The 26,970-nt window shown below is 41.2% G+C and overlaps 1 protein-coding gene across 2 annotated transcripts in view; it reads left to right on the top strand.

The window, feature by feature from the left end:
• ADAMTSL1 (ADAMTS like 1) overlaps nucleotides 1-26,970 on the top strand; it is a 437,788-nt gene that overhangs the window by 326,603 nt on the left and 84,215 nt on the right. For both annotated transcript variants that reach the window (XM_037061917.1, XM_037061916.1), the window contains 2 exons: nucleotides 816-943; nucleotides 21,526-21,654. In XM_037061917.1, the coding sequence (XP_036917812.1) occupies nucleotides 816-943; nucleotides 21,526-21,654 (257 nt within the window). The remainder of the gene's footprint in view (nucleotides 1-815; nucleotides 944-21,525; nucleotides 21,655-26,970) is intronic.

The raw sequence follows: 26,970 nt of genomic DNA, 5'->3' as shown, positions 1-26,970 counted from the left end.
GAAAATACAGATAAACTGAGTTTGGAGTCGGTTTTGAAGTTGTTTGTGAAGTTCTTTATCATTTTTTTCAAGTAAAGCAAAGTGTCTGAACTAGTGATTATTCCAGAATAGTCTTTACGTGGCCCTGAAGGGCAGGCTTTGCCTTCATTCTATTGGGCACCTTCTCTACACAGGGGCCCTCTGCCAAGTATGGTGGAAACTATAATAATAAATAAGAACTGAGTTTTGTGCCCCATAATGTTTTCAGAATAATGAAGACAGTAGATGTACATATGACTACCTGGAATTGAGAGGTAACTACACATACAATTGCCTTCAAATATGCACATCAAGATTCTCTTATTGATATTGATTTCTGGCTTATTCTCTTCCCTCCTCCATGCCTCTTCATATCTGAAAGCTCTGCTTACTTTCCCCTACACAACCAAGTCCTGTTCCCCCTTTATAACTTGTTTGTCCCTTCATAAGGATTTCCCCAGATCCATCTGCACCATTTACCCTCCCCCACTCTCACCCCTGAGGTATGTGTTCTATGTATTCAGTGCACTTAGGCTGTCTGCTCCAGCTGGTAGCATTTAGGTCAAGTAATCAACAAGCAGTGTAAGCAATCGAAAACCTTCTTGTGAGGTTGCTGTCAGAACCACACCAAGCACAGTGGCAAGAGAGTTATGGTTCCTGAGTGACACTGTGGCTGGTTTGTCCCTGTTGTTAAAACAGGATTCTGAATATCCCTTGGGTTCCTTCCTGCTTGACCAACACTGATTGCCAAAAAGGACTCAATTGACCTGACCAAAAGTTTTGTTCTGTTGTTCCAGGATTCTTCTACAACCAGATGATTCCTTACAGATACTGGCACCAGTGGAAGCTGATGTGGGTTTCTACACTTGTAACGCCACAAATGCCTTGGGATATGACTCTGTCTCCATTGCTGTCACATTAGCAGGTAACATGAAAAGACCTGTTCATTTCAATTTAGAAACCGTCATTGGGCAGATGCCTACAATGTGCAAGCAGGCCCTGGAATACACTGATAAATGAGATCCATACCCTACCTTAAGGAAGCTTATAATCTGTAACTATAATTAAATGGAAGTGATGTGTAGTATGAGGTAGAATGAAATAAGTGCTCTAAGTGATAACCAAAAGGTGTACAAGGACATTTTATTCCATCTGGGATATCGTAGAGTTGGGATGAGCAGCATTTTGATAACAGTGATGGGGAAATACTTCAGACAGAAAGAACATGAGAAAAGGAGATGTGTACAAGTAGCATGTTGGGAAATGTAATCATGGCCTAAGATTATTGAATGCTCTTTTGGGGCCCTGTCATTTCTCCTTGTTACACTCATTGCAAAAAGACTTTAACACCAACAGGGAATTGGAATTCTGCAGTCATGGTTTGAAGCCACAGAGTGTTCCCTCTGATTCTGTTTTACTTCAACTTCTTGCTCTAATGTACCTGCCAATGCTTTGCCTTTACCCATTGGTTATGTAAAACATTGATGACTTTAAAAAATTAAAATTCAGATTACAATGTCTCCCAAGGTCATGGTCTTGTAGTAGAGCACTTTTATAAAACCTCTCTTACAAATCCTTGCCTCTGAAATTTAAAAGAGACCTTAGATACATGCCAGTTGGACCAGTGCCCTTATTTCTCAGAGCTAAGTCATCCTGAGGTCACACAGCCACTCAGCTAGTGGTGAAGAGAAGAAGCAAACTAAGGTCCACTAACTCCCAGCTCATGGTTCTCTCCATTTCCCCATTGATCCTACCAAAAATGGGATCCTTTTCCTCAAATCCAGACCAAGCAGCTTTGGGGGGCACATTTCATGTGTTTGTATTTATTCAATTGTTACTCCCATCAGATGATTCAGTAGATGCTAGAAAAGCCAACATCACCCCACACTGACCTCATCAGTCCATGCTGGGATTATGTTGTCACATTGTTTTCCAGTCACACATGCTACTCCCTCGCATATCTGTTTAGCAACTGTATTTATGCCCTTGTGACCTAAAGCTGATCTGAGAAGGGCCCTTTAGCAGGAGGCTTTCCCGAGAAGATGAAAGTCAACAATGAATAAGGCAAGCTAAGGAGCCCTGGAGTGGATTAAAGACTGGTATTATTAATGCCTATTTCTTGTGAATAGAACATTTGCTTTTCTCCTAATGTATTCCAGTCATAAGCTTTCTTCCCCTCTTTAATACAGAGTCCAGATGCTCAGCACCAGCATTGTTAACTCTCTTCTGCCTCCCACCCTCCAACCTCCCTTAGCAGGGACACTGCTGACATCTCTCCAGTTCCGGGCAAATAGTGGCTCTTACAGGATTAAGTCTCTTATTTATATTTATCCAGATACCATTCAGCTCTGTCACAAACTAAATACCTTTTGTTCACCTGAATTTAATATGATTAATGGAAACCTGTCTGGAATTAAGCAAAGCAATTGAAATATCAGGCTTGTCTTCGGCTCTTTGAAGAGGAGCTATTGGAGGCTGCCAAAAGGTTCAAAGCCAGGAAAGAGAGACAGCAGCCAGAGAGGCACCAGAGAAGGGGGGGAGGGGTGCAAGGGGCTGCCTGCTGAGGTAGATCACAAAATACCACACCCAGGGCTTAAGGAGCTTTGTCCCGTGCTTCAGTGGTAGGGTTTGTTCAGGTCCACTGACAAATCTGCCAAACAATCCCTCTAAAAATTTAGGCTCAAATGTATACATCACCTTAAGATTGTATTTGTGTATTTACCTGGAGTTATCATCTATCCCTGTGTCAATATCCACATTCACAGTATTAAGGTACTCACCAGCTACTGTTTTGAGCTTACCCTTTGCCAAGTATTGTGGTCACACAGCAATAAGTGAGGCATGAGTTTTGTGCTCCATAATGTTTAGAGGCTAGTGAAAGCAATAGATGCGTTCATCACTACCTAGAATCAAGAGATTACAACTTCCTTCAAATGGCTACATCAAGATCCTGCATGGCACTGTACAAGCTGTAACCTAAATCGGGGGGTGTGGATTGAGGGATTGGGCATTACTAAATTTGCTTACCAATTATCCTGCTTGTTAGCTGTGTAATCACAAAGTGTAAAACCTCATTGACTCTTTGTTCTCATCCATAAGAATGAAATTAATAATATTTTAATGGACCGTTGTGAGGTCAAAGAAGATTGCATTCATGAAAAGACACTTAGCCCAATGCCAGGCACATAGTTCACACTCAATAAATGTTTTCTGTCTTTTCTCTAGCTTTTCTGAAATGAAACACATCCTGAAAGCAATTCTAAAATGTGTAAAACATTAGCCCAACTTTACTCCCATGTATTTTTCACTATAAGTCTTCACACTGCAATTTTTCTAGTATGAACTTAGGAGCTGATTCTGCTCACTTACAATCAATTCCTTATGCTAAATCTCAGTGCTTCTGTGCTTTTAAAGATATCGCAGAGATTTTTACCCTCAGTTCAGTGTGAATATAGGCCAAAAGGGGAAAAATGCTGTGAGGCTCAACATGCTCAGGTGCTCCCATGATTTCATAAGGAATGTATGGGCTTCGGTCTTGCCAATACACCTGAGTTGCCCAGATGCAGGAAAATTTGCTGTAATAATTCACAAGCACAGGCAAAGCATGGCAGTTAAACCTGTAGGCTCTGGAGCCTTGTGCTCTGGGTTTGAATCCTGGCCCTGTCACTTTCTAGGTATATGACCCTGAGCAACTTCTTTATACTCTCTGACTCAGCTCCTTTATTCATAAAATGGTGATGATAACAGTGCTCGACTCCAAGGGTTCTTGTGGAGATTAAATGCATTCATCATATGAAATGCTTATAATTGTGCTGGGCATATAGCAAGCACTGAATGAACATTTATCAGCTACTATTATTGTGAGAATAATGCACAAGACAAAGCCAAAATAATTTTACAGTGAGGAAGATTCTTTTTCAAGGACCAGAATGTTCACAAATCCTTTGTAGGGCACCTCTCTGTGTCTCAATGTCTCCAAGTAACAGTGTCAACTGGAAAGACTGAATTAGTCATCTGAAAATTGGTTACAGCAAGGGAGGTCACTAGTGAGAAAGCATATTTCACATGGACCACAGGAAGGGAGGCCTGATGAACTCTCCCTGGTCCACAGCTGTACTCCTCCTATCAAATTGCCTCATCTTCTGAATTAAGTTTTGCCATGTCTGCCTCTCAGATGCACTGTAGGTCTATTGCTACTGTCTCCAATTTGTACAATACTTAAACATGTAAACACATTTAGTTGTAGATATACCACTACAGTTCAGCCTTCCTTTCTCTGCTCTCTTGGGGCCTGTCTTTTGTGCCTTTTGCTTTTCCCCAAACTTATCCATTATGTATTAATTTTCTCTTTTAAGTCACAGAGTTTTGAGAGTATTTGGCAAGTGTCACTTGGAGAGTATCACTTGGCGAGTATCTCTCAGCATGGAGATGGCCAGTATTTCCCTTTCCACCTCCCTGGTTCCCAGAACTCATGGCCATGTAGACCCAGTGGCACAAAATTCCTTTCTGTCCTAACTTGACTTAATTGGGTACCTGCTTCACTGCTCAGGATGTAGATGAGAGTAACATACAGTTCAGTGGAGGGGGGAGTATAAGAATATCACCAAAATGTCACCTTCTAACATTTTGAAGTAGTGATTACTCTGCATCTGGGCAAGAACAGCACTCAGTAGAGGAGAGCTTCGGATGCACACACAGATGGGTACAAAGATGGGAGAGCCACCTTGACTAGTCCGACTCAGCACTCAGCCAGGTTGCTCAGAAATCTCCCAAATCTGAATGGTGTGGGCAGCATTTTGAAGGAAAGCAGTAGTTTCCTGGTAAATTGCTTCAGTCTGGATCAGTGGAGTTTAGCTCTACTTACCAATGCAGATGAGGGCCGTCCAGGTGTGGACCACTGATGAAGTCATGACCAGAAGGGAAATGTTTGCAGTTGTCATTGATTTTATAAGATCACAAAAGAGATACTATAAGGCCTGCCTGACATCATCAGTGGAAAATGAGAAGAAGATGAGGGCTGAGGGATGAGCATCTCTTCCATTGAAAGGAGAGAACACAGATGAGCTCATTCAAAGTTTTCACAGGAAGGGAGAAACAGAAAATATTTCTCCTTTCCTGGCATGTTTTTCTGGTTTTTTATGAGTTGAATAGCTGACACATATTGTGTCTAATAAAGAGATCACAGAAACCTCTCTGGGAAAATAAAAATAAATGGTAGTTGTTTTTGAAATTCTTTTTTTCCCCTTTCCCTTTCCCACCATGATTTATTAGCTGCAATAAAAGACGAGCAGGTTCGTAAGCTATTTATAACATAAGTCATTTTGAATTGGCATTTCTGGATTTTTTTCTTCCAGCAATTCTGTTAACCAAGGAAGGTTTGGCTTCACAGAGCATTTGGCTCAGAGAGGGCCTTGTCATCGGTGGCAGAGGCTGACAGAGGAAGGTTTACTCCAGGGCGGTAGATCACAGGCAGAGGCAGACAGGTTTGGCTGTGTTCCTAATGGTACTCTAAATAGCAGGGTAATTAATGTCCATTGACTAATTCAAGCTGCCACCAAGGGACCTTATTATCTGATGGAATACTGAGTACCAAGGCCCTTAAGTTTTCCTCAATATGTACTCATGTGTAGCATGCCCACTAAGGACTCTTGGCTGTTACAGAAGTTAGATTAAATGGATAAAATTATAGCAAGAAGATCCAACTTTATAGCAAGAAGATCTTTATCCAAAATTATAGCAAGAAGATCCTACTCTCTTTCCTAGTAGACTATAGGAAACAAACAGGAAAAGCAAGTGGTCCATCATCTCAAAATTCTGAAAGAGCAAATCCCACAGCTATCCGATGGAATGAGGCAAACTTGGGTGGTTGGAGAGCAGGTGAGATATGCCACATCCTCAGTTAATTGCTTCTAGGAGAGGCTGTGGCATCACACAGCTGTGCAAGGTGCAGGTTCTCTTGTCCAAAACTCTGCAGCAGAACATGCAAAAGAAGTTGTGACAGCACCACTTGCTGCCTTAGTCTCTTGAAGAATAATTGACTTCAATTGAATAATTAGAAGAGATAACCTGAGTAAACTGACCCATGCCATTGGCAAAAATTATCTTGACAAAATGGTTGGAGAAGAGGGAAACTGAGCAGCCTGAGAATGTTCAGAGAAGGACAGTCTAAGCCCTACCCACCTCCATGTACTAATGGCCCTGTACTATAAATACTGCAGGTGCACTGAAAACCCGAATCACAAGGGCAAAGAAATCCCAATTCCTTCTCAATATTTGTGCAAGATAATTAATGAGTAGTCACAATGTTGACCCTGAATCATCAAGGAAAGGTTAAATCAGATTAAAACTACTCTTTCTGTTTTATTGAAGAATAATTTTCATACCATAAAGTTAACCAATTTAAGTGTGCAATTCCATGATTTTTTAAGTTGTATACCAATCACTACAACCTAAGGTGATTGTTCAAAAAAAACTTTATTGTGGTATATTGAGGTATAGTTCACATACTGTGACAATCCAGCCATTTAAAGAATACAATTCAATGGCTTTAAGTACATGCAGATTGTGTATCCATCACAATACTTAATTTTAGAGCATTTTTATTTTCCCATAAATAAACTCCACACTCCTTAGCCATCACTCCCCACCCCACCCCGACTCCCACCAGCCGTAGGTAGGCTACCACTAATATACTACATCTCCATAGATCTGACTATTCATCATGTAATACATGGGCCTTTGTTACTGCTCTCTTTCACTGCGCACAATGTTTTCAAGGTTCATTTGTATTGTATAGCATGTGTGATACATTACTGATTATGGTAGAATGATAATCCATTGTGTGAATATGCCCCATTATATTCATCATTCATCAGCTGACGGGCAGATAGGTTGTTTCCACTTTTTGGCTGTTAGGAATAATGCTGCAATGAATATTCATGAGCAAATTATTATGTGGACATATGTTTTTTATTTCTCTTGGGTATATATGCATAAAAGTGGCATTGCTGAGTCATGTGACACATTTATGTTTAACTTTTTGAGAAACTGCCAGTTCGTTCCAAAGTGGCCACACTGTTTTACATTTCTACCAGGGATGAATGAGGGTTCCAGTTTCTCTATATTCCACCACCATTTGTTGCCATTTCCTTTCTATCCATCCTCAGGGATGTGAAGTGAGAGTTCATTGTGACTTTAATTTACTGTATTTTTCAGACTATAAGACACACCTAGGTTTTAGAGACCAAAACTAGGAAAACAAATTTTTGAAGCAAAAAATGTGATCAAATATTTAATAACATAAATAACATAATATTTCACCAATGTAAATGTAGATGCTTAATAGCAGCATTAACAACCATTATTCCTCCCAAATTGGGAGGGGGGGCGTCTTATAGTTCGAAAAATGCAGTGTATTTCCTTAATGGCTAATGATGTCAAACATCTTTTCATGTGCTTACTACTCACATATATATGTCTTCTTTGTTGTAGTGACAACTTTGGTCATGTAGAAAGGGCATATGGCCTGTGCATTAGATTTTCATTGCTGCTATAGCAAATTACCAAAAGTTTAGGTTGTTAAAACAGCACGAATATATTATCTTTCAGTTCTGTGGGTCAGAAGCCCAGTACAGTCTCACCAGAGAAAGATCAAGATGTCAACAGGCTGCATGCCTTTCTGAAAGCCCTAGAAGAGAATGCTTTTCCTGCTCATTGGAGTCATAGGCAGAATTTAGCTCCTTGTGACCTAGAACTACCATCCCTGTTTTCTTTCTGGCTGTACCTGAGTGTCATTCCCAGCTTCTAGAGACCACTGCGTTCCTGAGCTTTTGGTCCTCTTCCTCCATCTTCAAAGCTGGCAGTGGTGGGCAGAGTCCTTCTCAGGTTGCCTCCCTGACAAACTCTTCTGTCTCTGTCTTCTGATTTTAAGAGCTTGAAATTATTTTTTTATTTTTAAAAAGAGCTTATGTGAGTAAACTAGGCCCACATAGATAATTTAGAATTATGTTAAAGGCAGCACATTAGCTCTCTTAATTCCAGCTGCAACCTTAGTTCCCTTTTGCCATGTAATCCAACGTAGTCACAGGTTCCAGGGACTGAGGTGTAGACCTCTCTGGAAGGTGATTATTCTGCAAACCACACACCCTGCCTGACAAGCACAGCTCACTTTCATCTGCCTGCTGCCCAAGAAAAATGCAAATCTAATGTTGATAGACCAAGCTAGTGAAACCCAAACCCACCCACACACTTTTTTGTAAATCTCTCCATTTTTAAGTGGGCCCGACTAGGTTACATTCTTAATTATTCTTTTCAGGCTTTACATGGCTGTGCTCTGAATATAAACTGGAAAAGTAGCCTCTGGTTAAATCTTACATTTTCTGTATTCTCTGCTCATATATTACCTCTCATTTCCCAGATATAGTCAGTGTTACTCAAAGTATAATAACAATCTATTTTACTAGATCACACTAACTAAAAACCATGTGATGATTTGGATAGGAGAAAAATATTTTTACTATTACTAAAAAAGGGAGATTATTATAATAATAAAATAAGTAAGATTCTAGGGAAAGTATTTGCCTTGTCACAAAATTTAGAAGCAGATTCAGAAGTACAAACCTGTGTCCTTGCTGTACATAGAGGGTTTCACGCGGACACACACTGGGGTCTCCTGCAGCCTGAGTTCTACAACCTCTTATATACAACACATTATGCACAGCCATCATCTCCCCTTCCCTGAAACTTTAGCATTTGCAAATTTACTTCCTTTATATTTGGGAGAATAGATGACTAGATAGTAAAGCACAGCTTTTGCAATATCTTCAGAAAAATAACCAATGAGAGGAAAACTTCTCGGCAGACTAGTGGAGAGAAAGAGCACAGAGCCCACACAGCTGACTGGCAGACCAAGGCTGACTCAGGAGGCAGGCAGTAGACGTGAAGGAGACCTTACAAGAGAGCGAGCGGGACAGGATGGAGTTAAAACTTCTGAGCTACAAAATGGGAAAGGCATTTGGAAGGAGAACCAGACTTTTAAAAAAATATGCATTTTAATATGACTATTATCTGTAACAAAGCCACTCTTGTTGAAATCTCCATGTAGACAGATCCCGAAAAGTTTCTGGCCAGCAAGAAATGTAACTGAACATTAACAGTATCCATCATTGTATAAGATGTATAAGATGTATAAGACTCGGTTGTATAAGATGTAGTTATTGTTGATAAGTGTTTCATAGGTTTACAATGATCATGGTTCCTTAAACTTAACTTGAGAGGTTTTAAATTCCTCACCTGGGAAGTCTCCTTTCAGGCAGTTTTCACAGATTTAACTCCAGTGGCCTTTGTGAGGGACCTATCCTAATTAATTATATTGTAAGCAGAGGCTAGCATTTCTTAAGGCATTGCTTTGATATTCTTACTGATTACAGAGCATTATCCATTGACTAAATATGGATTTAGACCATTTTATAAATTTATACAATGTATACAATTAAATCTTGATTTATACAATTGCTTAGTTGTAGGTTATGAAAGTTTGTGAAATTTCTAGCACCTCATTGCTGTATAGTCAAATATTTTAACTAGTGAATATCACTATCTTATTCACCTTTCCCTTGAATTGAGATTTGGGTCACAACCTCAACCAATTTGCCATTTATCGATTCTTTCTGGAGCTCTCAGTCGTCTCTGCCTGCTGGGGTCCTTGTGTCTGCCACTGCCCAGTGTCTGGTCATCTCCAAGTCCCCTCACCCTCCTGCGGGATGAGCACACACACACACACACTTCCTGGCCCAGATCACCTCTAGCTGAACAATGGGAACCTGAAATTTTTGAAATACAATTCCTTTTTAAAAATTTTTCTATTGATGTTCTGTTAAAATTGTTGCCATTTTCCCCCCATAACTCTTCCCTGCCCTACCCACTCCCCACCTCCCACATTCAACCTTCCCCCCAGCCCTGTTGTCTTTGTCCGTGGGTCTTTTGTACATACTCCTTGACCTGACCCTTCCCCTTCTTTCCCCTGCTACCCCACTCCCCGCCCCCATCTTCTGGTCGCTGTCAGTTTGTTCCTTATCTCCATTTCTCTGGTTCTATTTTGCTTGCTGTTTTTTTGGTGATCAGGTTCGATTCATTTTTGATGGCTAGGGACAGTGAAGAACCACTTCACCGGACATTTGTGACTTGTTAGGAGAATTAAAAGAAGACCCATTTCACTCATTCCTTCAATAATTGAGCAAATATTCATTAAACCTGGATCAATTATCATTGGTAACCACTATAACAAGAAAAACCATAAGTATAAGATGGCTAAAATAAGATAGATCATTTCTTCCTTGCATAAATCCTAAAATTACTGCACAGCCGGTTTTCGTGGTTCGGCTCAAGCGGCACACTTCATTTCTGCACACGTTCCATCTGCAGGAATGCAGCGCTGTTCCCACACCTGAGCAAAGGGGCTGGGAAATGCCCCAGCTGTGGGCCCAGGAAGAAGAGGAAAAGGGTTTGGTTGATAGCAAATCAGTCTCTGGCATGGCTTCTAAAATGGAAGGCACCATGCTGTTGAAAACAAAGTTTCTATCAGCAGAGGCCTGGACTGGAGCCCTAAGAAAAAGTTACTCCTAAGGCTGTCTGTTCTTGGCTGCACTGAAAAAAACAAACCTTTGGTCTCCTCTGGCTCCTCTCTCAGCCACCTTCACACCGGGCCAAAGATATTGTACAAACGCACAGGTTCATATGTTGTCCCATTGGACTTGGGTTTACCCAGAGTCACACTTAAGGGAGAGGGGTGTGAGCCGGAGCGCAGACTATACACAGGAATGTGTCTGCGCATCTGCTCCAGGGGCTGCTCGTCCGTCCCTGCCTGATCAGGATGCGCCTGGTGGACTCAATGCCTCTGCCGGAAGGCCACCACAAGATGACGTGTCTTCACATCACTGGATAACCGAGACTCATGTTTTAGCTACATCTCAGGTTTCCGCCTTGTCCAGGGTCACCCTTGCTTACTAGTGAGGCTCTGTTTTCTCCTGTTCCATGTTACTGCTTTTGGAAGCAGAATCCCAAAGCCAAGAGGTCTTATGAAACCAAACAAAAATGATTCTCTTAATAATTCCATTTCCGGGCCTGACTCTCCAGGACAGGTTTGATTCCTCCTATCAAGTCCGATAAATGGAGAAGCTTGCCTTTGTTTCCATTTCCTTGTTTTTCTTGAATTCATACAGATGTAAAATTAGGGATAATCTTCTGCGTATAGCTTTCATTCCACTATAACACAGATTTACAGACTAACTGAAAGAGCAATCTACAAACCCTGGCAATTTTCATAAGTGAATTCAATCTGCGGGCTCAGGCTGGTGTGCGGGAATGGAACGGCTGCTGACCATGCGTACCTACCTGAAGGCGGAGGCGCCGCTCGCAGGGCCTCTGTGACCACGGCCTCGCACAACCGGCACTTTTTTCTGTTTTGTCCCATGTGAAAGCCCTTTTGGTGGGGCATATCAAGACCTTTGTTTAGCAATCTGTTAGTACAAACATACAGTTTATCGCTTCGCTCCTTCTCTGCATCTCTACTTTCTCTTTTTGGTTAACTTCCATTATTATAGTAATACTAGTTAATGTGATTATAATCGAACACAAACACAGGCATGGCAGTACCCAGCCGTACTCATTAGGTGACTATAAAGGTGATCTACAATGGGCGATTTTTGCTGCTGTTGTTTTTAGTTGGCCATTCAACGAGCGTTCCAAATTTAAATTTTCTAGTAGAGAACGAGTGATCTGGCAAAAGAAATCTCCTCGGCTCTCGCCAGGAACCAGAGAAATCAGGTCAAGAAAAACTAAAACAATACAATCCATTGATTTTCAAGCCTGGCTGCTTATCAGAATCACCCAGGAACTTGTTAAAAACAGAGATTACAGCTGCCACCGTGCCACCGGAGACTCAGCTTTAGTAGGTCTAGAGTGGGACTCAACAATGCATACAAGCTTTTTCTAGTAAATGTGAGAGGGTCAATTGATTACGAAACACTGTTGCCATTATAGATTTCGATGAGTTCTAAATACTTGGATAACTCTGTGCTTTGTCCGAACAATGGAGGGTGAAGGTAAGAACATAAAGCAGCCTGTGCTAACAGCAGCCCCTCCGGTGACAGGACAAGAGGCCATTACTTTTCAGCTAACGCTCAATGTAATTAATTAAGTGCTGGATTTAATTCAGTGACATTTGAATTTTATAGCTATACACTTGCAGCTATAAAAACCACCTTTATTATTAAAATTCCTATAGGAAATATAACTCAGTAATTGTGAGCCTGAAACCCTCTGGTCCCTAACCTGCTTCTCCCCATTGGCACCGTTGTTTTTATTGCATTGTGAGGCAACTATTATATTATAACAGGACAGATTATGTTTTTAACAAGTGCCCTGGGAGTTCTGAGGCGGCCTGTCCACAGACGTGGATTTGGGATCCTCAATTATAAGCACTGGACTTTAGGTCAAAGTTCTGGGGTCTCGTTCAGGCCTACACTTGTTTGCCCCCTTGGCCTTGGCCAAACCATGGGCCTTTCTGAGCCTTGTCTATATAAAAGGCAAAAAGTCATTGTCTCCCTCTTAGAGTTGTTATGGAAAAAAATCAGATAATGCACAGAACATACCATATGCACACATATATGCATTAACTGGATATTTACTAAGAACCTTTGTGTGCCGGGACTAGGTGATAGGAAGAAGTGAAGGAGGAAGGTGTGATCCCTGCGTTTATGGAGGTTACATGCTAAGGGGCAGGAGGCAGAGAACACACAAATAAATCAGGTACATTCTGATAGTTCTGGTGCTTATAAAATGGGTGATGGCTGGCAGGGAGTAAAGGGTACATGTTTTAGACGGGGTGGTTAGGAAAGGCCCCCCTAGGAGGTGGTATTTGCACAGACACATGAAAAATCAAAGGAACAGAGCTGTGCGGGTATCTGCAGGTGGATGGTGTCAGGGAAAGGGCACAGCGAGGACAAACGTGCTGATGTTCTGGAAGAAGAGACAGATGGCCAGTGTGGCTGAAGCACAGTGGTTGCTGGGAATGTGGCTTCAAGGTGCCAGGGAGGTAACGAGCTGGACCTGAACAAGTAGGGAATGTTCGGTCATGAAGAGGAGCTTCAGACAGCGTGCTAATTGCACTGAAAAAGCTCTGGATAATTCAAGCAGAGACATTCTATGATCTGATTCCATTTTAGAAAGATCACTAGGTCACTCTGTCTGTCTTGAGAAGAGGCCATGGTGGAAGAAGAGTAGAAGCAAGGAGGCCAGGGAGGGTCTGCTACAGTCCAACCGGGTTTGGTTAGAGCAACACAGAGACTGGCTAGTGTTAGGGTCTAACAGAAGGTAACAGGTTAGAGCTGGGGAGCTTCTTACAGGTAGAGAGGTAAGGTAAACATGTCGATATTAATTCACTGTCATTCCAGATGGATTCTCACATTATTGCCCTGTATTATTCTCAGAAACCATCATAATGAAAAACCACTCATCTTCACATAAGGTCATTCATAACCTCAGGTATATGGAATGTAATTGAAATGAGGGGGAAGACCACAAAACAGTCAAAATAGATATAGAGAGCCAATGCATATGTTCACAGGTGAGCTCCTCCAAACCTTACTCAACTTTCTTCCTTTAAATATAGTTCTAATAAGTTTAATATTCTGTGCCTAAAAAATGAGTTAAAAGGGGAAAGGAAAAAAATAACAATAAAAACAAATTAATCAAAAATAAAAAATTTCATAATACACTGTGTTGGTATGGATGTTGGGAAATAAGCACTTTCACAAACGATTGGACAGAATTCATACTGGAACTCTTTAAGAATGAATCCCTAAACCTTCAGGCTGCTCAGGTGATGAGCAGATATAGGGAAAAAGACAGTCACTTGCCTCTGTCTATTTCAAGGGCCTTCTTCTTCTTTATTAATAACCATCTGGGGATATGTTTATTGGTTTCAGAGGGGGGAGGGAGAGAAAAAGAGACACAGAGAGAAAATCTATCAGTTGCCTTCCATATGCACCCCAACTGGGAATGGAACCTATAACCTAGGTATGGGCCCTGACAGAGAATTGAACCCTCAGTCTTCCAGTGTACAGGACAACATTCCAGCCAACTGAGCCACCTGGCCAGGGCTCCAGGGGCCTTCTTTTCTTAAGCCAGTCTCACAAGATGCTGGATGTAAGAGTTATCCCAGTAGCCAATGCTTCCTGCAGACCTAGAAAAAAATGAAAGATAAGGCATGTGAGTAGAGATTAGTAGGTTCTAACCAATGTCCATGGCCAAGTTCCCAGGTACCAAGTCAAAGATCCAGAAAAATATCAACCTCAAAAGGCCAACAAATGCACATTCAGTGCTCCATTGTACAATTAAACAGACTCATCCATCCATCTTTATATTTACATACACTGCCCATCACATTTCCCACAGTGGCCATTTATCACCTCTATCTTTTGTCATATGACCAATTCCTTTCCTAGGCCCTAAACAGTAAATAACCCCACCTCATAATTCATACAGAAGACTTGCAACCATTTATTCATGCAGCAAACTCACTGGCCAAAGCTTTTAGTCAGATCACTCTACTCAACCAAAAAGTTCTGTGTCCAGAGGAAAGGAAATTTAGAAATATTTGGCTATCATCTCTAATAATGACCTTAGTACTTCTGACTCTGTATTAGGTGCCAATCATTTTCTATCCCTTAAGGCAATCATAGTGGGGAACCCTGGAACAAATAAATACAACAAATAACTACAACTTAGAAATTGCTATGGTTGCTACACTACTCCATGTAGTGTAGCCTGGGAGATCTCTCTACCCCAAGCTACACTACAAGGAGTTAAAGCTTTAGTGTCCCGAGTCTGGAAGCTGAAGCCTGGATCACACGGAAGGCTTCTGGCAACCATGCACCTTAGGATGAGTCTTAGGACCACTGACAAGTCACAGCAAGAACCTGGATCCCTAAGGCCCCTGGATCACCCCACTGTGGGCCTGGAGCCCACTCCAACTCTCAAAGGACATTTTGTAAGGTAATAAATGCTTTCACCATTTTTTAAAAAGTCGGGAAGAAAAAAAGAGGGACAGCTTCGAATATGAGGTTGTGTGACTGTGCAAGCAGGAATAAAGGATAAAAAGATGATGGGGAAAACAAAAAGTGTACAAAACAGTTACAAGACTCCAAAGGGCATTGTTGAACTATGGGTTTCTTCACAGTTAATGAAGGCACAGAAGAACAAATACCATTGTAGAATGTCCTGCCTGTAAAAGGATTGAAGCAAAATTAAATCCATTTGACTCACAAAAATTATTAAGCTTTAGGTATACAAAGATGATCTCATGTGGACCCTTATTTCCTCAAGGTGCTCCATAAATGAATTTTTCATTGGATTATGGGGTTGTGTACATGAAGTACTACATTTTTATTTGCAGCTGATAAAGGCCTATTAAAATGTAACATACACAAATTTCCACTTCCAGGAAGATGGCATAGATATACTTTTTTTTTACTCCTCCTGCTAAATACAACTGAAATCCATGGACATTATGTATAAAAAAAAAAACTTACGAAAATTGAAGAGTGGGAAGAGAAAGTGGACTGGCTAGACATCTTGAGAACTAAGGAACAACACAATTATGACTTCCTTCAAATTTATTTTTGCCTCCTGCATCCCAACTTTGGAGCTGAAGAAGCCAGTTGCCAGGAAATGAAATAGGAACAGGAAAAAGAAAAAGAAAAAAAACAGTAAAACCAGCTCTTTGGAGCCAAAGGACCAGGAAAGAAGCAACCTAGCAAGACAGAGAACTTAGAAAATACCACTCTACTCCTAAACGCCACAGAAAACACCGTAGTCTGCTGCCACCCGCACCAACAAAGGCTGAGTGGGGGGCCTAGACTCCACCTTATCGTGCTGATGTGAGGTTCCCAGCAAACCACCTCAGAGAAGACAGATTTTTATCCCTTCCCCCCACCAGGACAGACCACACAGGCAGCCTGGAGTTCCACCCTCACCCTGCGGGGCCCTCCTTACCCTCATACCTGGGGTGGGGTTAAAGAAGCCCTCCTGCAGGACTTTCTCCACCACCTAGCAGTAACAGGGGCCCTCCCAAAGTGGTGTCATTGGAGACCATGTGGGAAGCCAGAAGCCCAACTCCTGCCCGGCAGTAATGCACATCCCCGATGTAGCTGACAAAGCAGGCCAAGTGCAGAACCTGGACTTCTGCCTTCGCTGGATAGAAACGACATGGCACCTCCCTGCCCCCGCACCACGTGAGTGGTTTCAGAGAAAGCCAGCTAAAACAGAAGGTTTAAATAAGATCCAGTGTTGCATAACATAATATGAAAATGTCCAGATTTCAATCGAAAATCACTCATCATACCAAAATCCCACTTTCACCACTCCTATTCCACATGGTGCTGGAAGTTCTATCTAGTGAAATAATGCAAGAAAAGGAAATAAAAGGAATACAGATCAGAGAGGAAGAAATAAAACTATTTGCAGATGAAATGATTGCCTACTTAAAAAATACCAAGGATCTACCAAAAAAAAGTCCTATAACTAGTATGTGATTTTAGCAATGTCACAGGACATACAAAAATTAACTGTTTCTATATACTAGCAATGAACACATGAACACTGAAATTAAATATACAGTATCATTTATCATACCTCAAAAAATACAAAGTAATTAGATATAAACTTAACAAAATATGTACTTAACAAAATATGTACTATGCTGGAAACTACAAAACTCTGGTGAAAGAAATTAAAGGAGTTATAAATAAACAGAGATAGACAGGGTTCATTGGTTGGAAGACTCAACACAGTAAAGATGTCAGTTCTCCCCAAGTTCATATACAGGCTTAATGTAATTCCTGTCAAAATCCCAGCAAGGTTTTATAGTTACAGAGAAGACTAATTTAAAAGTTATGTAGAAAAGGAAAGATAATAGAATATCAAAAATTATAAAGTAAGGATAATCAGCCTACCCAATTTCAAGATTAATTGTATAGCTATAATAATTGAAATCATGTGGTATTGAGAGAGACACATAGATCAATGGAACAGGAGAGAGAACACTGAAATAGATCCACAAAAATACGTCCAACCAATTTTAACAAAGATGCAAAACAATCCAGTGAAGGAAAGATAGCTTATTCAATAAATGGTGACAAAAGAGATTTGACTTTGGGTGGTGAACACACAATAAAACATACAGATGATATAGAACTATAGAACTATAGTTCTGTAGAACTATAGAACTTATAGAACTATACACCTGAAACCTACATAATTTTATTAACCAGTGTCACCCCAATAAATTCAATTAAAATCTTTCTGTAAATGCTAGAATTAACCACAAGCATACATATAGTTTAAAAAATAAGCCCTGGCTGGTGTAGCTCAGTGGATTGAGTGCGGGCCTGCGACTCAGATGATCGCGGTTCGATTCTCAGTCAGGGCACATGCCTGGGTTGCAGGCCAGTTCCCTGCAGGCCAATTCCCAGCAGGGGATGCACGAAAGGCAACCATACATTGTTGTTTCTCTCCCTCTCTCCTTCCCTTCCCCTCTAAAGATAAATAAATAAAATCTTAAAAAAAAATAAAATAGATAAATAAGTAAATGGTGATGGAGCAATTGGCCATTCATAGGCAAAAAACAAATGAACAAGGACCTAAGTATCTCACCTTACAGAAAAGTAAACACAAAATGTATCACAGACTTAAGTATAAACTGTAAAACTATGAAACTTCTACAAAAAATCTTCAGCATCTACATCTAAGTAAATAGTTTTTAGACTTAACATCAAAAGCATGTTCCATAATGGAAAATGTGATAAATTAGACTTTATCAAAGTTAGAAATTTTTGCCCTGTTAAAGATCCTGTTGAGAAAATGAAAAGAAAGGCCACCGTCTGGGAGAAAATCTTTGCAAACCTCATATCAAAGAAAGTACAAGTACCTAGAATATGAAGAATTCTCAAAACTCAATAGTAAAAAATAAACAACCCAATTAGAAAATGATCAAAAGACATGAAGAGACATTTTACCAAAGAAGATATAAGGATGACAAATAAGCACATCAAAATACATTCAACATCCTTAGCCATTAGGGAAATGCAAATTAAAACCACAGTGAGATTTCACTACAGACCTATCAATGCATAAAATTAAAAGTAAAGACAACACCAGAAAAAAATTGGGGGGGGACTTCCACCAAGATGGAGGCATAGGTGGAAACACTGTGCCTTCTCCCACAACCAAGTGTGAATACAACAACGGTTTGGAGAACAAAGACACAGCCAAAGAACAGAAAATTGAATTATACGGAAGTCCAACAACGATGAACCATTCAACGGGGACGGTAAGAGGGGCAGAGCCAGCAGCGGAGCAGGGTCGGGCAGGACAGATCCCCTAACCTAGGCGCACAAGTGGCCCAGACCCAGTCAGGGTGTGGGGCAGACTGACCACGGTCGCACATTCATGCACAATGAGACAGACCATGCAGGCCCCAGGGGGCCAGGACTGATGGCGGTGGCACACTCTCGTGCAGTGGGACAAAACGCGCAGGCCCAGGTGACGGTGGCAGCTGCAGCACCTGTGGCTGTGGCGCGGGAGGCAGCAGACGGGACGCCATTGTTCCTCTTTGACCCCGCCCCCACATACAGCATCACAACCCAGCAACTTAGTTGTCCTGCTCTGGTGAACACCTAGGGCTCCGATCCTGCTATGGAACAGGCATGAACAGCCCAAAAGATGGCGCAAGAAGAACTCAAAGTCCCAGAGCCGATAACTCTCAGCAACCTAGAAATTGCCAGCCTCTCAGAAGCACAATTCAAGACACTGTTTATCAGGATGCTCACAGAACTGGTTGCTTATAGTCACAAATTAGAGGAACATATGAAGGCTAAACTAATTGAAATGAAGGGAGATGTCCAGGAAACCAATAGCGATGGAAAGGAAACTGGGACTCAAATCAATGGAATGGATCAGAAGGAAGAACGAAACATCCAACCAGAAAGGAATGAAGGAATGAGAATTCAAAAAAATGAGGAGAAGCTTAGGAACCTCCAGGACATCTTTAAACGTTCCAACATCCAGATTATAGGGCTACCAGAAGGGGGAAAGAAACAGCCACGAGTGGAACACTTATTTGAACAAATAATAAAGGAGAACTTCCCCAGTCTGGCAAAAGAAATAGACTTCCAGGAAAACCAGGAAGCTCAGAGAGTCCCAAAGAAGTTGGACCCAAGAAGGAACACACCAAGGCACATCATAATTACATTAGCCAAGACCAAAATGAAGGAGAGAATCCTAGAAGCAGCAAGAGATAAGGGGACAGTCACCTACAAAGGAGTACCCATCAGACTGTCAGCGGATTTCTCAAAAGAGACCTTACAGGCAAGAAGGGGCTGGAAAGAAGTATTCCAAGTCATGAAATCCAAAGACCTACAGCCAAGATTGCTTTATCCAGCAAAACTTTCATTTAGAATGGAAGGACAGATAAAGTGCTTCTCAGATAAGGTCAAGTTCAAGGAGTTCATCATCACCAAGCCCTTATTATATGAAATGCTAAAGGGACTTATATAAGAAAAAGAAGATGAAAAATATGAACAGTGAAAGGACAGCAAACACACAGTTATTAACAACCACACCTAAAACAAAAGCAAACCAAGAGGACAGCTAGATCAGGAGTGGAACCATAGAAATGAAGAACACATGGAGGTTTAGCCACAGGGGGGTGGGAGGAGGAGAAGAGGGGAGAAGGCACAGAAAATAGCATAGACAGTAGGTAGAAAATAGATAGGGGGAGGGCAAGAATAGTGGGAGAATATATAGAATCTAAAGAACTTGAGACACGTGGTTATAAACTAAAGGGGGGGGAGAATGGAGGGGGAGGGAGTGTGAGGGGGGAAGGGAATGAAGGGTGGAATAGAACAACTGTAATGGTATAATCAATAAAATATATAAAAAAAAAGAAATGAAGAACACATGGAGGGTTAGAAACAGGGGGGTGGGAGGGGGAGAAGTGGGGAGAAGGCACAGAAAATAGCATAGATGGTAGGTAGAAAATAGATAGGGGGAGGGCAAGAATAGTGGGGGAAATATAGAATCTAAAGAACTTGAGACACGTGGTTATAAACTAAGGAGGGAGAATGGTGGGGGAGGGAGTGTGCAGGTGGAGGGGAATGAAGCTGGGAAATAGAACAACTGTAATGGTATAATCAATAAAATATATTTTTTAAAAAAAGTAAAGACAACACCAAATGCTATTAAGTATGCAAAAGAGCTGGATGATACATTACTGTAGGGAATGTGAAATGATACAGCCACTCTAGAAAACAGTTTAGTGGTTTCTTTAAAAACTAAGCATGCAGCTACCATATGACCTAGTAATTATACTTCTAGGCATTTATCCCGGAGAAATGAATACCTATGTTCACACAAAAATTGGTACAGTGATGCTCATAGAAGCTTTATTTGAATAGCCAGAATCTGGACAACTCAGATGTCTTTCAAAAAGTTACTGGCTAAAAAAAACTTATGGTATGCCTATACCATGGAACACTACCCAGCAATAAGAGGGAACAAATTACCGATATACACAACCATGGTACTGTGCAAGACCTGGGAGAATCTCCAAAGAATATTTCTAAATGAAAAAAAAAAACAATAAAAAAGATTACATACTACATGATTGCATTTATATATATATATATATATTTTTAAGCTTTTATTTTATTTTATTTTTTTATGAATAAGTATAAAGGACACATGGACAATAACTAAGGTGGGGAATGGAAATGGGAGGGAGGTGGGGAGCACTGGGGGGGGCAGGGCTGATTGCATTTATATAACATTGTTGGCATAACAAAACTATAGAACTGGAGGCCAGATTAAATGGTTGCCAAAGATGAAGGTGGAGTAGTTAGGGGCAGCAGGAGGGATCCTCATGGTGCTGGAATTATTCTTTTGCTTAATTTAATCAGTGTCGATGTCCTCATTATGATGTTATACTCTAGTTTTATAAGACATTACCACTGGGGGAAACTGGGTAGAAGGTACACAGGAATTCTCTGTGTTAGGTCTTACAATTGCATGTGAATCTACAATTATCTCAAAGTAAAAAGTTTAATTTTAAAAAATTAAAACTTTTTAAAAGTTTTAAAAATGGAATGTATTGGATTACTTGTTAATTTAATGATAAAATGTACAAATAATCCAACTTGTTGATACCATCTTCTATCCTCATATTTCTCAACCCTTGTTTTTTTTTTCTGACAGTTCTGTGGTAAGTAGAAAGGTGGGTGAGTGGATGGTTTTTATATTGTGTAGTTACAATTTCTTCAAAGGAAAACATGGTTAGTGGAATAAGGCTGGGTATACCAGTTGTTCATCATTCATCATCCCATGATTCAAGGGAATGCCTCAAGTCCACAGCCACCATACATAGTAAAATTTCACATTTCTTCTCATCTTCAGGAAAGCCATTAGTGAAAACATCACGAACAACTGTGATCAACACCAAGGAGCCCACTGTCACCTTGGATATAGGAAGCACCATCAAAACAGTGCAGGGGGTGAATGTGACCATTAACTGCCAAGTTGCAGGTGAGAAATTTATTTATGTGTTCATTCATTTGTTCATATATTAGTGGAGCCCTGTGCTGAGACAGGGATACCAGGATAAAAACATCAATTCTGTTCTCTGGCATTCTAGAACCAGAGTTGTAACCCACCTTACTAAAGACCTTGAGTGCTTAGCCAGGGAGTTTAGACCAAAGCAGAAAAAGAGTGACATTTGGGAGCCATGCTTGCAGAAGAGTAAGCTGCCGGCAGTGCATAAAGTGGGTTGAAGAAAGGAGGTACTGGAACAGGGAGGCCAGTTAGGGAACATCATGGCAGTTTAGAGGACAGGTGAACTTGGAGCAGTGGTGGTGGTCAGGTAAGGGGCCAGTGGCAGAGGTAAGACTGACAGGAACCTGGAGCTTACTCACATCAGAAGGGGCAGGAAGCGTTAAAGAAAATGGCCAGTGCTGTTAAAAGTTGCAGATAGGCACTGCCCTTGGGTTGGCTTTGCCAACTGAAGGCCTGTAGGGACCAGAAAGTCACAGGCATTGGGAGGAGTAGTGGAAAATAGAGTGGTATGCTCTGTGTAAAGGCATTTGCAATGCCTTCAACTGAAAAACAAAAACACCAACAAACAAAGCCTACCTGCTATTTCCCGCTTGCTGTGGACCAGAGCTTTTGCTGCTTACTCTAAGAGTTTTCGCTTCCATGATGCAAAGAAGAAATGAATGTCTCTTGAGGTTCCAGCTGTGGTCCCCAGCTGTGGTCCCCTGATTGCTGTCCTCATCAGATATCCCCTACTGTGGCACACCCTGACCCAGGCTGCCCAGTCATACCTGGTCTGCAGAGTGGACAGACAGGAAATGTTCTGATAGCTCCAGGACACTAAAAACATAAATCCATCTCTTTCATTGTACATTAATTTCTTTTTTGTAAAGCTTCCCTTGGTCTGTACACCTAAACTCATCAGTGAAACCTTCTAGAACCAAATCCCTTCAGGCCCAGTACTCCCACGTGGGGAGCAAGATAAAACCCTTGATGGGGCTTCCCATGGGGCCATTCACGCAGGGACTGATGATGCAGGTGAGGCCCTTTGTATAGAACCATCACTCCCCACGTGACCACTGTGAACATGGTCCTTAGAGATGGAACACCACCTGGAAATATAATGGGCCATGTTAGGTCTTCTCTTGAGATTTGGGGTCAGTAGGGGGAAAAGAATGGGGAGCAAAAAGCACCAAAACAAGGAATTGGGCACTTGAAGGAGATTGAGGGATCCAGAATTTGGGTGAGGAAGCCTTTACCCTGGGGAACCCAAGATACTAAAGCTGGCTTGGGCCAACTCCTCCTTGTCACCTAGGGCCCTGTCTCCCCAGCTTCATCCAGAGACTGACTCTGTAAACTTATAACAAGATGATAGGTTGTCCTGTTCAGGTTGTGCCTGGCCTTGCACATTAAATTCTTTATTTTTATTCATAAAACCATTTCTATTAATCATGGTTAACTAAAATAAATCTGCGTATTTCTGCCATTATGCCTTATATTAAGTAAGACTTTTTTTTTCAAAGTGGGTGGGAAAGAGCCTGCTATTTTTTCCAATTTTTTAAAATTACAGTTGACTTTTAATATTATTTTGTATTAGTTTCAGATGTACAGCATAGTGGTTAGACAACCATATATTTTACAAAGTGGTCCCCCAGATATTTCAAGTACCCACCTGGCACCATACATAGTTATTAAAATATTATTGACTGTATTCCCTGTGCTGTACTTTACATCCCTGTGACTATTTTGTGACTACCAGTTTGTACTTTTTAATTCCTTCACCTTTTTCACCCAGGTCCCCAACCCCGCTTTTGATCACACAGTTGTTCTGTGAATTTACTGAACAAAGAAAATGTCCTTAAACTGAGTCTCCAGTCAAAATGCTGACAGCTGTAATGCTAAATGATGGGAGGAACTACAGGAACCACCATTACTTTGCCACTATAAGTGGCTCTTATGGCTCTCTTATTACATAATTTTAATGACTATAGAATAGTCTATTTTAAGAATATTGCATAGTTTACATAGAGTAACTCATGTCCTTACATGTTTCAGTGGTTAGTAGTTTTTCATTAAGTAGCTTTTGCACACATGTGCTTTCAACTTGTAAAATGCAGCCTCACAAATTCTTGCCAACCTTTAAATACAAAAATCTTTAAGCAATGAATATGATGAAGCTTTTCTTGAAAAATGATCCAATGTATCGTACCACCCCTCCATACTGGTTCTCTGTTTGAGAGCCAGTTTGAGAGTTCAAGAAACTGAGTGGAAGATAAAAAGTTGGAGGAGGAGAGAGTGTTTCAGTCACTGGGAACAGAGTGTGCAAAGGGCCTGGGGCAGAAAGAGCATGCTACATCTGAAGGAGTGAACTATGGTTGCTCTGGCTGTAATATAGAAGACAGAGAAGGAAGTATCATGACATGTGGCTGGAGGGTGGCAGAGAGTGTCCAGGAGCTAGATCTTACACACTTTCATAGATTATGGTACAATTTTGGATTTTGTCCTAAGAGCAAGGGAAGCTTTTAAAGGACTTAGGAGATAAAATTGTCAGGAATAGTGATATAGAAATAACTAGTTGAGGAGTCAGTGATGGGCAGTATTTTAGGGAAAGCTAGACCCTGGTAACAAGTAGAGCCTCAAAGGTACAATGACGGAAATTCAACGGAAGTATACTTTTGCCTACTGAAGGGCCCAAAGAGTATGCCTGGTCAGCTGGTGAGTGTATGCCCCACAGTCATTTAGGGTCACAGAATGCTGGTGGCACTGTTGTCTCGAGCACATGCCTTTCGAGGTCTCCCTGGTGGTTATCTCTGTGCTCTCAACCAGAAGAGGGGAAAAATACATGTAGGGGGTGGTTAGGGAGGCTTTTAAGACCCACACCTGGAAGTAGCACCCATCACTATTTTTCACATTCCTCCTAGTCACATGGCCACTCAAAACTATAAGGGATGCTGGGTAGTGTCGCCTAGCTGGGTAGAAGATTAGAGGTCCTGTGAACAGCTGTCAGTGACTGCACAGTCAGTATGAAGAAATGTAGAGGGCAAAAACCTCCTTTCCAGGCTCCCTTTGTTTTTCAGACTTGCCCAGGCTGACACTCAAGTTACTGTATCCTTTCCTTTTCCTGCACCAGGCCATCCCACTTAGCATGTCAAGGTACACCTTTCCATGGATGCCCACCTTGAGGTGTTGACAGGCTGCCATGGTGCAAGCAGTTTTCCAAATACAACAAGTAATCCAGTTAAGAATATCCTGTCTGGGATTTAAAAAAGAATATTATAATATCACCCCACCTGGCAGCTCAGTGGGGATTAAATGCACTAATCCTTAGAATCATATCAAATTATAACCCATTTGGGCCAGACTCATTTACTCATTCTTTTAAGCAACAGGAAGAGCATTATATGGTTGATAAGATATGCCACCAAGAGGAAAAAGTAAAAGTAGCTTATTTCCCTTCCCTTTTTTTAGACACAAATTATACCAGAGAGTCCAGAGTATGAAGCTTAACCAAGTGACTTGTCAACAACATAGCTGCGGACTTTGTTCCGTAGTTGAGTGTATTTTCTGTTATTTTTCAGACATTTCTTTCTGTAGAATAAGCTGTCACATCTCAACAGGCTAGAAAAAAATCCCCCACAGCCTGACCAAGCTTCTCAACAGAAGAGAACTAACAAAGCCGACACACATAGATTCGAGAAAACCCCCTTCTTAATAATATCTCGGTATTACAGTTATAGTAGAAAGGTTAATTCTGCAAGTAGAAAGTACTTAAGGATTTGACACCAAAAATAATAGTGTGGCAAATTCAGATCCTCTCTCGGGAGTCAGTCTAGTACAGTGGCAAACAATATTGAGCACAGCAGGACCTCAAATAATGTCATTTCATTCAATGAGGTTTCTAATGCTGAGGAGATGCCTTGGGGACTCCTCTGGTTTATATCAATTAGCTTATAATAAAGTTGGTTTTGTTATACTTTTTTTAGCTTCAAGTCTCTCAACCCATCAACAATGTTAATTGAGGATTATGTGCTTGTTAAGATGGAGATCTGTGGCATCAGATGTAGGTGGTTAGCCCTGGCGGGTGTAGCTCAGTGGATTGAGCGCAGGCCTGTGAACCAGAGGATCACGGTTCGATTCCCAGTCAGGCTACATGCTTGGGTTGCATGCCAGTTCCCAGCAGGAGACGCATGAGAAGCAACCATACATTAATATTTCTCTCCCTCTCTCCTTCCCTTCCCCTCTAAAGATAAACAAATACAAATTTTTAAAATGTATGAGTTTAGATCCCCACCCTGCCATTTGCAGGTCACTGATTAGCTGCGGGCTGAGCTGGGGGACAGGGGCCCTGTCCCCATATAATCATTCAGGGATCCAAACTAATATGACTTTAGGCAGCTTTCTTAATCTCTTTCAGCCCCTTCTTTCTCATCTGTAAAATGGGATCAGTAATAGTCCTCATTAGATCTTATAAAAATATGATGATGTTTATGAAATATTTAGCTTCCAGTAAATGCTCTTTCTCCCTCTAACACGTTCAGGATATTTTTGCAAAGCTCCTGACCCTGGTGCACTCCCAGCGCTAGATGTCCTGAACGTCGGAATTCAGCATATGTATCTGGAACCTTTTTTTTTTAATGCTGAATTGATTTATTTCTTTTTTATTTTTATTTTAATTGTTGTTCAAGTACAGTTTTCTGCCTTTTATCCCCACCCCAGCCCACCCCCAGCCCTCCCCACCTCCATTCCATTTCCACCCCCCACCTTGTTATTGTCCGTGTGTCCTTTATACTTGTGCCTGCAAACCCTTCCCCTTTTCTCCTGAAAGTCCCAACCCTCTGGTCCCTGTCAGCCTGTGGAACCTTTTTTAGGGAACTCTGGCACACTGAGACCTAGTGGATTTTTCTAAAGCATCATTGTCATCTTCTTGAGAGAAAAAGAAAACATAATTTTATGATGCTTTGCTTTTTTCCCCTCTTCCCTTATTGTTACTATATTTGTGATGTGTCAGAGCCAGTCATGGAATGACTGCCTATCATTTTGAAGCATCCTTCTGTGCCATTCTCTGCCTAAGATCCATATTCTCAGACAGGGAGCCCCCAAAATGTGGTATGAGTGATGACACATCCATCAGCAAGCTCAGGATGCAGGTACCTGCTTGACTGAGCCTGACAGAGATTTGCTAATAAACATAATAGAATAATTCCTGCATAATTTATCTTCCCTTGGCACTGCTGCCACCTCTGTAGCTCCAGTTTTACAGAGACTAAAGGTTATTTCCTGCTATCCTTTGCTTTCCTGAGCATCACCACCTCT

This window comes from Sturnira hondurensis, unplaced genomic scaffold (genome assembly GCF_014824575.4).
Source record: "Sturnira hondurensis isolate 20B ecotype Veracruz unplaced genomic scaffold, ASM1482457v3 Scaffold0013559, whole genome shotgun sequence".
In the NCBI taxonomy this organism is placed as follows: domain Eukaryota; kingdom Metazoa; phylum Chordata; class Mammalia; order Chiroptera; family Phyllostomidae; genus Sturnira; species Sturnira hondurensis.
Note: the sequence above shows the minus strand (reverse complement) of the source record. Positions and strands in the feature narration are given on the sequence as shown.